The 14,134-nt window shown below is 45.8% G+C and overlaps 1 protein-coding gene across 1 annotated transcript in view; it reads right to left on the bottom strand.

Moving 5' to 3' along the window:
* plxna3 (plexin A3) overlaps positions 1–14,134 on the bottom strand; it is a 138,573-nt gene that overhangs the window by 23,176 nt on the left and 101,263 nt on the right. The window contains exon 11 of the mRNA XM_061256868.1: positions 3,246–3,342. Within this exon, the coding sequence (XP_061112852.1) occupies positions 3,246–3,342 (97 nt within the window). The remainder of the gene's footprint in view (positions 1–3,245; positions 3,343–14,134) is intronic.

A 14,134-nucleotide genomic window follows, 5' to 3' on the forward strand; every position in this document is an offset into this window, starting at 1 on the left:
CCTCCACTCAGATAACAGGTGTAAAGGTGAGAGCAGTCACACAGGCCTATTGACCAGCGTATGCAGGCCGGCCCTATCAGATACAGATACAGCTGCTGACTCCATCCTAATCTTCCCACAAGGCCATTCTCTGACGGGTGATGAAATGTGCCGTCTGATTAAGGACTCTGGCATTCTCCCTCAGAGAGCCAATCAGCAGATGAGCCGCTCGGGGGCGGTTTTGACGGGGGCCAATCAGAACCACCGCTGTGTGTGACAGACAGCTCAGCCCTGCTACAGAGGGAAGGCGCGTCTACAGGAAGGGGGGGGCGGGGTGTGCCAGCTGAACTTTTCTGCAGATCTCCATCTCACGTCCAAGAAAAACAAAGGAGGACTTGCCATGATAATCAGGGTTTTGCAGTCTATAAAACTGTATTCTTTGGAGAAAAAAAAAATAACATGACCTACTTTTCTAATAGAGATAACAAGAATGAAAAATGTCTATTTTTGAAGGAATAAAACTGCAGTGAAAATCTGAATTGCGCACACACACATATACATACACACACACACACACACACACACACACGACACATAAACAGTTTATGAATGCATGTGTATGGCTATATTTTCCTCCATCAGATATACGATCTGTGTAGGATTATGTGCGTGTTGAGTAAATATTAAACTTGCAATTACCTTCCTATTTGAAAAGGAGGGGAAAAAAATAATAAGATCACGTATCTGGCAAACATTTTCTACGCACGGATCCTCTTATCACACACCGAGATCAGTGTAATAGTTGGAAGCAGAAGTCCACATTTCATGTGCTTTAATTACAGCACATCAGAGCCGGAGTGTTGCAGTCCTCCAGGGTCCGGGGTTTGTTAGTTTTCACTTTATTTCAGCGTGCTAATTAGGCTGCTTGCAAAACATGGCAAGAATATTTAAATCTGCCACAAACTTTTATTTTACCTTAATGCACCTTCATCAGCCAGCAGTTCAGCCCCCAGAAAGCAGCAGAGGTGAGTTAACCGTCTAATCAGCAGCTTTAATTAATCAATTAAGTGAAGAGTAACAACCAATACAAACGACACTGCAGCCCTCCAGGACCTGAGTTAAGAACTACTAGACACAAATTAAAAACTACACACACACACACTTCACCAAGTTAGATTACTCTAATGCACTCCTTTCAAAATCGGGACCAAAATCAGAAATACATTGTAATATCGGGACCCAAATGACAAATGTAGTACCTTTCGCAGGGACCCATCAAGTATAGCAGATAATAGCATAGCCTAGTGGACTACAGACTAATTCCAGGATCCACCTCATATACTCCCGGGACCCATTTTTGGTTCTGACCCACAGTTAAAGAAGCACTGCTGTAATACATTGTGAATAAGGGTTTTCTGAGGTAATGAGACCGAACCCTCTCTCTGCTCAGCCCGGGGGAATCATCACAATGATAAAAGCCCTCCCCTCTTTGTGAGACAGCCATTCGCTCCAACGCAGGGCTTCCCGTGTCACGCTGTGACATCACGGCTTGTAGCTTTGGTGTGCTAATAACTCTGAGCTCAAACAAATGAACCCTGCTTTTATTATTTATAAGCCTTCATTAAACCGATGTCTGAGCCTCTTTTGTACGCTGCTAGAACTGAAGCACAGGCAGGCCCAGCTATCGGCACCGAGCTGACGTCACCATGTGGACCCGGTGAGCTAACAAGCCTCCATATTTCACATATTTGTACATTTCTAAATTGCAAGCAGGCAGTTCTGAGGTTTCTTGGCAACAGCGCTGCTGAATTGGCCACAGATTACTGCAGCGCGATGCATAGCTCTCCCCTTGCACCAACTATCCCGCACACCACTAATATATTCCATACACAGGACATTTAATAACATTATAAAAACGCCAGTAACCACTGGGAAATATGAGGAATAATTTCTTACGTGTGTGTTTTTAATGTGCAGTAGTGTGCTGCATTATGTGACTTTGAAAGCCACTGCGCTAACTTGCCATGATGATTAGTATAAAATATATTTCCGGTTTACCGATTAAACTGATTGTTTCAGTACGTAAATGGAAACCATTACCAGCAGATGCCACTGATTATAAGCAGCTAGTCTTTCAATTAGCATTACATTTAATAGCTGAAACTCCACAAAGCTTTAAGAAGCTTTGCTAGCTTAGCCTCTTCAAACAAAACTAAATTCAACAGATATTTCAGCACTCTGAAAAGGAATAAAGCGTTGCAAACAAGGTCACATTTCCACACCATGGTTTCATTCTCCCCAGTGGCACACTATTAAAAATGGCATTTAAGGTAAGTGTATCGCACAGAACTAAAATAAGATAATATGAATCTGTAAGCAAACTCTATGATTTAATATCAGCAGCCAGGTGCTGTTCAGTGTACAATCATTTTCAATAAATATTTTATTGAACTGGCGGCTGAGTCAGACAGTCTTCACACAGCTACTGTGTCATCAAACAGCCCAACGCTTGTCTTAACTTTTGAACTAGTTCAGCTTTTAACAGGAGCCAGGTCAGTGTTTACTGACTGTTATAACGCATGTCATTTGCAAATGTTCATGTTCAAATTAAGTTCTGAAACGTGGACTGCCATGATGCAAAAGGACAGCTGTTATCAGACAGGTAAGTGAATGAGTGTGACTTTTTCATTCAACCTGTGCTCTGCAGTTTCTTACAGTCACATTAGCTACTTTAGCATTGGGTAATGAACACCACCTCACAGGGCTGTTTAGAATACATTTAGCTTTTTAAAACTATAATAAATGGATACTATGAAACAAAGTGATCATTTACAGGTAGTTAGCTTTCAACAAACAAATATTCCAGCTTCATGGCATATCTAATATGGAATGCATATATGAAAGTTAATTTTGATATGAATTAGCAGTTATCATGGTTATCTGACTATGTCACTGAATGTAGTTGAGTTGCAATGCATTGGGGATGGTAGCAAGTTACTGCATTCACTGTACAGTAAATAGACAGCGTTAAACATTCACACACCACTAGAGGGAGTTGCAAAATGTATCTTCACCAAACCTGACTGTAGCTCATTTATCTAGTCAGTATTAGAGTGAAGAGTGAAGACCTTGGACCGGACAAGATCAGCATGCACACAGCTACTATTGCTTACATTCAGAATGCACTTCACAGAACCCATATACTCCCCTGTGCAGACATAAAAAGCCAGCAGGGATTTAAAAACGACACTCGGAAGGACGAGTACCTTTCATGTTGGCGGGCTTGTCGATGAAGAAGTCCCCGTCCCACACAATGGAGAAATCCACAGGCAGGTCTCCCACCTCATCCCCATCGTACCAGTACTGCAAGGGCGACACACAGCCATTTTATTACCGTTGGCAAATTAACAACATGTCATACATGAACATCCAATAGCACACACCACTGAACAAAGGTGTTCACGTAACTGTGCTGATAACTGGCAGGGTTTGTGTGTCCCAAAACACAAAACGTGCATCCTCCACTCATCTCCTCCCTCCATACTTCCAAATGGGAGGAGTGGAGGAATGAAGTAAAAGAGGGCACATTTGTTTTCAGAATTGGGACGCACCCACAGCATCGACAAAGTAAGACAGTACCCCCCCACAAGTAAGATAGTACCCCCCCACTGTTTGTGTAGTACCCCCCCACTGTTTGTGTAGTACCCCCCCACTTGTGAAGTTGGTAACAGACCATTGTACTAGAACACCATGTAGCTGTAATTCCAATGACAACGCCATTGAACTTCAACCTTTTTTTTATTCCTTTAATTCCTACACTGTAAAATGAATGGATGGTAGACCAGGTTTTTACTCTTTCTCTCTCTCTTACACACACACACGCGAGGGTTCAGGAGGAAACGCGGCTCTAACGGACCGCGGCGGCCTGTCAGGTGGGGAGAAAAAGGGGGCCATGACGGTTTTACGGTCCGTGTTTTAATTAGCGGCAACACTCAGAGCACTTAGCGCACGCATTCCTGGGAGAATATCGCTGATCAGCCGCATCGATCGGCGGACAAGCGGAACACTTAAGGAGGGGGGGGGGGCAGGCCAATCGGGGCAGACAGGTGGGGGGGAGAGAGAGAGAGGCACAGTACTGGATTCAGCACTAAAAAGGCCAGCATTGCATTAAGTGACCAGCTCAAATAAAATTAGAACATGGTACAATTTGATATATTGGCTATAGGGCCCGGGAGAGAATCTGCTGCATCTGAATTTACATTCATAACGCAGCAAATGCACAATCTAGTTGCCGGGCAGGAGAAGAAAAGTACTTTCCGATTGCTGCTTGCTGGATTGATCGAAAAGGAGGACATAACTCTGTGTAGACAGCCTGTTCTTTAAAAAAAAGAAAAAAATATAAATAATCTGTGCGGTGGAAAAAAAGAAAAAAACCTTAACAACATAAATAAATAAAATAAAAAAACCATGGAGAAGCAGAAGGTTATTAGAACTAGAAAACTATCTGTGGTGGTGGTGGTGGTTGGGAGGGAGGGGGGTCTGTTCTCCACAGCTGCTCAGAGAATTATCTAGAAAGAATTCAAGCAAAAAATGTGGCAGTGTGGCTGCGACAGCCTGCATCAGAACCCAGTGAACCTGGCGACACCGGGCCGGCATCGCTCCTGCGTCTGCGGACCGGGAGACAGGCTGACGTACGGTCCGCGCCCGTCATCGACATCGCTCCTGCGTCTGCGGACGGGGAGACAGGCTGACGTATGGTCCGCGCCCGCCATCGACATCGGTCCACGCACACTCCCCCCCTCCCCAAATAACCTTATAAACCCAGAAACCCATTTACCGCTGAGGCGCGGCAACAAAGCGGCGCCGCACTCCGTTAGCACCTAGCGCCTCGCTCAGAGGCCCCGCCTCGCTCAGAGGCCCCGCGTCACGCTCAGAGGCCCCGCGCCTCGCTCAGAGGCCCCAGCGCCTCGCTCAGAGGCCCCAGCGCCTCGCTCAGAGGCCCCAGCGCCTCGCTCAGAGGCCCCGCGGCCCGCCCTCGTCAGAACACGCAGCCCTCGTCAGCGCAACTTTTATTCACAACAAACCTGAAGCCGCCATTAAAGCATCCTGCTAAACCATCTGGACAACAGACTGATTGAGCGCGGCAGCCAAACGGAAGCGGAGTCGCTGGGTTTTAAGTAAAAAGTTGTTAATCATTTTTTTTCTTTTCTTTTTTTCTTTCTTTTTTTCCCCCTCTTGTAATGAACATCTGGATGAAAATCATTACGAGTTCTTTATAAAAGGGCGCGATCTGCGCAACACGCACACAGATGTAGAACATTCTAGATGCAGGGAAACACGAATGAAATGAAACTGCGGGGCTAATGACAGCGGGGCCCCCCGGTGGGGGCGGATGGTGGACGCGGTGGGGGAGAGGCGCACAGCTCGCCGCGTTTCCCGCAGGTAATAACGCATCTCCGAGCCCGCGCCCTCCTCTCGGAGCGAGGGGCGTACGGCTTTGCGCAGATTAGCGCCCGTGTAAGTGGGTGGATGCCTTTGTGTCGGCCCGTACAATAAGGCTTATCTCTGCCTGCTGCTGGATTGATTTTCCCCCGGCCCCGGGTAACTCCGGGGCTGAGAGGCACGCGGAGACAAACTGCCCCGGTTCTGTCAGACCGCACACTGGCCCGAACGCGGACCGCATCCAGGTAATCTCCAAACGCTAACAAATGAATCCTCCGCCACCGCCGGGCATGCGGATGAGGGAATTCAGACCATATTTTCAGATAAGAACATTTTTTTTTTTTTTTTGTCAGCTTTTTTTAAATATTATCGATCAACTTCCTTTTTTAATTCGTCAAAGAAGACGCGGTTCAATTTTGTCTGGGTGAAAGCTGCTCATTTCTGTCACTGTGGAAAGTGAAGTCTACCACCTGGAATTGGAAATTGCGTGGGATCATCAGCTTGACAACTTACTTATTGCAACAGATTTAATCCAGTATAAAACACCTGAGCTACACGGTCGTTAAGTCTTCCTTCAATTTGAACACATCCAGGGCACCATGAGACGAAACAGATAAGGTATTTGCTGAATTCCTATTTATATCTTGATTCGTACAAATATCTTGTAAGTTAATTATATCTTAATCGAAACCAAAACACAGAAATCTTTTTGGGAATTCAGTATTCAACAGCCCTGGCCCTTCAAGTTGAGCAACACATTTACGCAAGTGCAGCGTTTTTGTTTTGATGATAAATGTATTACCGTCTGAAGTATGATAGATTCTTCAAAATGAAAAATGGCTGCAGTTGTTTTGTGCGTGTTCCGACCTTGTGCCCAATGCATGCTGGGATAGGCTCCAGCCCCCTGCAACCCTGAACTGGACAAGCGAGTATGGATAATAGATGGATGGATGGATGGATGTTTTGCACATATGGTAAATGAATGTTTCAGGTTCGAAAGGAAATCAATTAAGTAAGCTCAATAATAAAAGCTTTCCTGCATGCATTTAATTAAAGTAAAAACATTAAGCAGATCTCTGCAAAACAAATTATAAAAAAAAAAAAACACAGGCAAAACAACATTGTGAAATCAATTATTCTTCTATGAATAACCATCTTATAATGATGTGGAAAGAAAAAGAAAAAAAAATCAAAGTAAGGAGTTTAATGTGTTCTCATACCTGATTGTGAGGTGAATAAATTGGTTAGCATTGTTCTAGAGACATAATATGAACAAAGATGCGTAACTGGAACAAATATAGCACAGGGTTTCAACCCAGGCAGGGGTTATAGCGGAAGGTAAGAACAGATCTAATATTGACATCATGCACTTGAGGAATGAATGTGGTGTCTGGAGACTTTCCTTAAAAAGGGAATTTCACTTTCCCACGGCGGGAATGTGAGGTAGTCTGAGTCATCATACTTGAGGTGAGGGGTCTGGTCCAAGGAACACCAGAACATTCTTTCCCCGTGACCGAAATGCCCTCCTGCGGTTCTCTACAGAAACACCCAGAGATACTGCTTACGGTGTGACTTTACAACACCCCAAGCACAGCCAGGACTGTCAATGGTGTTTACAGTGTGACTTTACAACACCTCAAGCACAGCCAGGACTGTCAATGGTGTTTACAGTGTGACTTTACTTTACAACACACAAAACACAGCTGGACCTGCCAATGGTGTTTACAGTGAGACTTTACTTTACAACACACAAAACACAGCTGGACCTGCCAATGGTGTTTACAGTGTGACTTTACAACACACAAAACACAGCCAGGACTGCCAATGGTGTTTACAGTGTGACTTTACTTTACAACACACAAAACACAGCTGGACCTGCCAATGGTGTTTACAGTGAGACTTTACTTTACAACACACAAAACACAGCTGGACCTGCCAATGGTGTTTACAGTGAGACTTTACTTTACAACACACAAAACACAGCTGGACCTGCCAATGGTGTTTACAGTGAGACTTTACTTTACAACACACAAAACACAGCTGGACCTGCCAATGGTGTTCACAGTGTGACTTTACAACACCTGAAACACAGCCTTCAGTACACTGTGGGCGTCGCCGGGAAGGACATACAACGGATAAGAACAACAGAAAAGCCTAGAGTTCAGACAGATGATCAATGTTAGTTTATTGGCCAATTCATTTCATGAGAAACCACCAGGTACATTTTTTGGCATGGATACAACGCCACTACATCACCACAAATCTGAATGCATTAAACCCAGAAACCCTCCCCCGCAAAGCATCTCGCCATACTGCATGAGAGGGAGCGTCTGCAGCTTTAGCCAAGTTCGTTGAGTGAGATTTAACACAGAACTCAGTAGACTATTAGGCATTATATAGACTTAAATCTTCTGCTGCTGTAGTCTACATTAACTGAAGCTTCTGGCCTGTATCTGCATGATTATATGCATTGCACTGTTGCCATACGATTGGCTGATTAGATAATCACATGAATAAATAGGTGCACAGGTGTAATAAAGTGAGTATATACCATACACTGTGTATATTCCAAAACTGGAACATGCTCTTCCATATCAAACGGAGAACATACATGGCTTCTTATTTTAACGCGCTAAAAGCTAGATATTCACGGATGCAGTTCAGCCTCTCCATGCTGTAGCACACACACAACCCAGGATTACATTACATTAAATTCATTTAGAAGAAGCTTTTACTCAGTGACTTTTAAAGCAAAGTACGTAAGTGAACACAACAGGATTATAAGTGCGGCAGTAACCACAGAAAAGGCTAGTACGACTTGGAGAATCATTGACAGTGTAAAGGTGCACTAAGTTAATAGCATCCTATAAATCACTATCAATTATCCTGCTGACACTTCAAGTGTTAAAACAAATGCTACGCTAAAGTCTGAACTGTCTGTGGAGGACCGTATGAACACACTGGGGCAATATGAAGGACTAAAATCTGCTTCCTTCTGGTTAACATGTCCAGGTTGGCCCAACCACTAGGCCACACAGCGGAGGCTGTATATGACAAATATATGCATATCTGATACAGCCATAGGCATTAGCACTGCATGCACAACACGCTCCCCGCAAGCATCCCATGAGGATACATAAGGCACGATGTCTTCGCACCTGGAAGCACATTATACACGTTATAAAGAGCGCTCGCCGACCTTCCCCAGCTCCTGAGACGCACGTATGAAGTCGGTGAGATATTGGGGAAGGGAATATGCTTCAGCAGATGGTAATGCTTTCAGCAGGGCCCGTGCTGGCAAACGGTGCCAAGTGGAGCACGATAATACACGGTGTAAATTCTGCTTCATCTTCAAAGCAGAATTCCAAAACCAGAGCCTTTCCAAACGAAAGCCTTTTACAGAAACCGCAGTAGCGCTGACCCCCCGCAACCCCTCGATGTTCTAACCCTATATGGTTGATAAGAGATTCGCTTTTCGTTCGTCTAAAACGTTGTAAAATAGCAACAACAAAAAAAAAATGCACCGGAGGTAGTAAAGAAGAAAGAAACAAATTGGAAAGCATTTGAAAGTGACTGCCTGCTTGAGCTCATGGAGAGCTGAACAATGCAATAACGGCGGCAAGCTGCTTTTAAAAAGCCTGAGAAAAATTAGCATGAAGCCTCTTTCTTTTTCTCACATTCAGAAAGTCTCACCACCCAGGATCCTCTATAATGGCGCTCTTTGTGCGAACACTTTCCATCAAGAGGAGAAGTTCACAACTTGGTCACTGTTTGAAAGCCCTCTCCGTACTGTACGTTTCCCGGGTAACGCTGATGAGGCCTGTCGCTATGAGGCTACTGGAGCTTAGCAACATGCACTTTCATGAGACCACTTTGGATATTCTGGGTGTTTTTTATTTTTTATAGAAAAAATAGAAAACGTTGTGCATTTTGGCACGACTGACAAGATGCATTTAAGGTGAATTACTTAGGGGGGGAAAACCCCCCCAAAAATACAGGGTGTGCATGAGCTGGTGTTTTTGAGTGTGCTGGTGTGAATGTGTGTATGTGAGTGTGTGTGAGTGTGTGTGTGTATGTGTGTGTGAGACTGGGTGGGTGTTAGTTCATACTGATTTATTCAGGCTGCAACTGCATTGCTGATGTCTGCAGAACAGATAAAAAGACAGATAAAGGCAGGAGTTTCTATATGAAACTGGATTAATGTGCAAACCAGCCCTGTTTTCTAGAACGGTAGCAAATCAACATTTCTAAAAGATAATTTATAGTTGTGCTTCGTCCTTTGACCCTTGGCTTAGAGCCAATCAATGCCTGATTGTGTGTCTGTGCGTGTGAGAGAGATAGGACCAGTGGAAATCACAGAATCAGGCACACATCAGATTTTAAATAATTCAAAAACTCTCAGTGGGAATAGGGGTAAAAACAAATTATTTTTGAGTCTGTCAGAATTTTATCTATATACACAAATAGTCAGCGAATATTTATCACATGCTTAGCTAAACTGACTACAGTGTAAAAGTGCATACTGTCAGTTATCCCTATCAGGAGCCAGCTAGGCACCTCATTTTAGATCAACAAGATAGAAGAAACTGGAGCACTACTGTCAGAATGCTGGTTACAAACTGCATCCGTTGGTACAGTATGGCCAGTTTGGGTCCAAAATTTGGGTCAGTAGAATCAGACTAAATTAATGCAATGTGTGTGTGTGTGTGTGTGTGTGTGTGCATGCGTGCGTGTGCGTGTGCGTGCACTTGCGCTTGAGAGTGTGCGTGTGCGAGAGTGTGTGTGAGCGTGTGTGTGTGTGCGTGTGCGAGAGTGTGTGTGAGCGTGTGTGTGTGTGTGTGTGTGTGTGTGTGTGTGTGCGTGCGTGCACTTGCGTGTGAGCGTGTGTGTGTGAGCACGTGTGCACGTGTGTGTGTGTGTTTGTGCATGCTAGAGTGGCGATCAATCAACTGGCAAATGTACGAGCAAAGCAACGCTGCTGAAGAACGGAAAAAATATCCCTGACCTTTGCCCTCCAGGTCAAATCAGCAGTGACCATCTACAGAGCCGTCAGAAAGATTAGGAAATTTCTCATTAAAATATATTACATGGGCTGTTCTTTTACTCCAATAATAATACCTCTCAAGTATTTAGATGGCTTCAGAATCAAGTTAAAAATAAGAATCTAAAAGTGTTTCATTCACAAGTATTCACCCTCTTTGTGTTTGAATGAATTGGGCCAGGTGCACTCACTTTGCATTCACATATTTAATCCACCTGCATGCAATTGCATGACTGCACAGCGCAAATCAGCCGCTTTGAGCTGCCTGCGGAACGTAAGGTATTGATAAAGATAAGGGTGTTTGGAGGAAATAAGCGCTTATAAAAAAGATTGGCAAGATTTGAGCCTTCCAAGGGGCACCGTTAAGTCCATTGAAACAAAAAAAAAAACCCAGCACACAAACACTGCCAAGATCAGGCTGTTCTACCAAAATGAGCAACCGGATGAGACCCAAAATTACGATGAACCAAAGTACATGGCAAAAACTACAGAGGAATGGCTTTTAAGAGAAGGCAAATATTCAGGAATGACCAAGCCAAAGCCCAGAATTAAACCTCACGGAAAATCCAAATGTGCAAAACTCATACTGACGTACCCACAGAGACTCTGACTGCTGACTGGAATTGCTGACAAAGGCCTATACTCAAAGTACAGAATTATTTTTGGGGAATATTTTTTTGCCAATAATACTAGGTTCATCCCAAAACGTCAAGAATATAGCCATATAGCCATATAGCCATGAAACAACACTGCCTGTGTAGCTAGGTAGCGTAGGCAACATCTGCCAGCTTCATACAAAGCTGTGATGTGACACGCTAGGAAAGGTCAGCTCAAACAAGTTCAAAGTTTAAACAATTTGAACCCAGACAGCGCTCAACTTGGCTTTATTTCGAGCCGTGTGCTACGCCAGGCTTAGCACCGCTGCCAAGTTGGGCATCGACGCTCCCTCAATATGAGTTTAATGTCTTGACGCCATGTCGAGCCTTCTGACACCGATCTTGAGAAAGCAGCTTTAGGGTAGTTCAGGGGCGGTGGCACCCTGGAGCAGCACGGCCAGGTAAAACACACCGCGGGCAATCAATGGCAGACACCACAAACAACTCAGCAAGGCGTCCGGAATCAGGTCCGGGCGCGCGGGGCTCCGTGGGCCAAACTGTCACTGCGCGCCTCGCTAACGGAAACGAGTGGGCGCCTCAGGACAGATTTAGGGTGAGGAGCCGCGCGGACGGGTCCAGGGCACTGGGCTGAGGAGCTTAAGGGCGCGTGGCTGCTTAAAGGCTCCTCTCAGAGCCCCATTGAGCGGGGGCTGAGGCCAGCCAGCAGACGGCTTGTTGGACCGGCGTGGCGGCACTGAGTGATCCACAGCGCAGTAAAGCAGCTGACAGGGGCTATAGAGAAATAAGACCGGGCGCTAATGCAAGCTGGAACCAGGCGAGGGAGAGAGAGACGGCCAGCAGGACAGCTGCAGCACTTCCAGGGCTCAGGACCGGGGAGCCAGGAGAGTGCTCACTCCGTTTCCATGGCTAGAACTAAACGGATAGTCTCGCAATTACCGCGGTGAGAGCCGGCAGAGGCACTCCATCCTCCGAGCAGGAGGAGGCTGCGATAGCCATTCCGCTTGCACGCCGCTAATTGAGTGGATAGTCACGGAGTTTACATGGGCAGAGCCAGGAGAGTCACTCTGAATTTAACCAATTCAGGCGTGAGGTCACAAATGTGTGATTAGAGTGTTCTTAACTGAATGTTCTCAACTGCTGATGTAACAATCACTACTGGTGAGTGAAAGCAATGGAGTTCTAGAACAGGGGGGGAACATACTCTTCACAAACCACAAGACAGCCAGGATAGTAATTTTGTTGCCATGGTTATAATTGAGTGAACAGTCACGCAGTTTACGTGGTAAGAGCGAGGAGAGTCACCGTTTCCATTCTAGGAGCCAGCAGAGAATCAGGAAGATAGTCGTCAGTTTCCCTGGTAAGAATCTGTCGAGATCCAGGAGGGTCCCTTCACCCTAAGTCTTGATCTCTCACCCAGAATAACATGGCGTCCACACAAGCACGAGCACCTACAATTAATTGCCTCTGGTGCACTTTTGTCTCAGAGCCGTGGGGCGCAGTTTGAGAGGAGCTGTGTGCAGTCCGTCAGCCTTCACATCCGGCAGGCGAGGCCATCAATACCCGCCAGCATCAGCCTAATGCGGCGGGGTAGGGGAACAGGGCTCAGCTGTTTGGGAGAGATGCAGGGGGGCTCGTTCACTTTGGGAAGAACGGTGGGCTGTGCATAGCGATGATGGAACGATGGGCACCTGATGAATTCTGGGGAAACCCGGTTCACCCAGAGAATCCCTCCCAAAGCCCACACAGTGGACCTTCAGCTTCAGCCGGGGGGGCAGTGCAGTGTCACGGAGAGGGAGCTGGGCCTGCGACTGAAAGGTTGCAGGTTTGATTCCCAGGTGGGACTGTGCCCTTGAGGGAGGTATTTAACCTGCACTGCTGCAGCATATATCCAGCTATATAAACGGATACTGGGTAAAAATGCAAAGTCATGTAAGTCGCTGTGGATAAGAGTGTCTGCTAAATGCCTGTAACATCAGACATTTTGACAAATATCCAAGGTAAAACGCAAGCTTAGCAAAACTGACGAGACACGGATTTGACTCGCATGAGCAAATCTAATTCGACAGCAGCTCGCGCTTGAGAGAAGAAAAAAAAAAGACAACTGTACCAATTTACTGTATATTTAAACAAACACCCAAATTCCCGTAATGACCACCAACGGTCGAGACCTCTACATTTTCTCGATCATCTCTCCCCCCCAAATAAGAGCTGAAAAGACCCTGACGGACGAATAAGAAGCTGTCCAGTGAGAGGATGGTGGAGAGAAACAAAAATCGATTGGTTCAGATTGGTGCCCATCTGGGGATGCTAACAATCACATTAGCATGGACCCCATGGCCTGAAAGTCACCGGCTCTAGGCTCGCCATGACGACCAGATTGATTGATAGTGGGCGCCTCACGAGAGTGAGTGTGTTGGGAGGGGGGGGGGGTGTAATCTGCTGCGTGTCTCTCCCAGTGCTAGATTACTATTCACCAGAGATTCATGGGATGGAGGAGCCAGACAGGGGGGGGGGGGGGTTATGATCTGCTCCCACTGCTGTGTCACAGGTAATCAGACAGCCAATTAATCTGGGCACACCCCCGCAAATATACAGAGAGAAGGGGGGAACGGAGGGATAACAACACGGATGAGAGGAGGACAGAGGTAGAGGAGAGAAGAGTGGAAAAGAAAGAGGGAGGGAGAAAGAGATAGAGGGGGGAGAAAGAATGAGGCAGAGAAAGAGATAGAGAGGGGGAGAAAGAATGAGGCAGAGAAAGAGAAAGAGAGAGAAAGAGAGAAACTGAGAGCGTGAGAGAGATGTTTTAAAAAAGAGAGAGATCCTATGAGGAGGGTGCTAGACATCAGACTCCTCTGTTAACCCGGAGCAGACAGGGTGGGTCACCGGGCTTCTTGGCTTGCAGCAGACAGCTGAGAGAATATCTTTATCCACAAATTACTGCACCTTATGTCATCCATCTCCCACCTACACAGCACTGTGGGCTTCCTCTTACCGAGCTGAGCTTTTGAGCATTTATATCGCTGTCAGTCTGTCAGCCAGACCAAATAACAACCCC

The sequence above is a fragment of the Conger conger genome, chromosome 10 (genome assembly GCF_963514075.1).
Source record: "Conger conger chromosome 10, fConCon1.1, whole genome shotgun sequence".
NCBI lineage: Eukaryota > Metazoa > Chordata > Actinopteri > Anguilliformes > Congridae > Conger > Conger conger.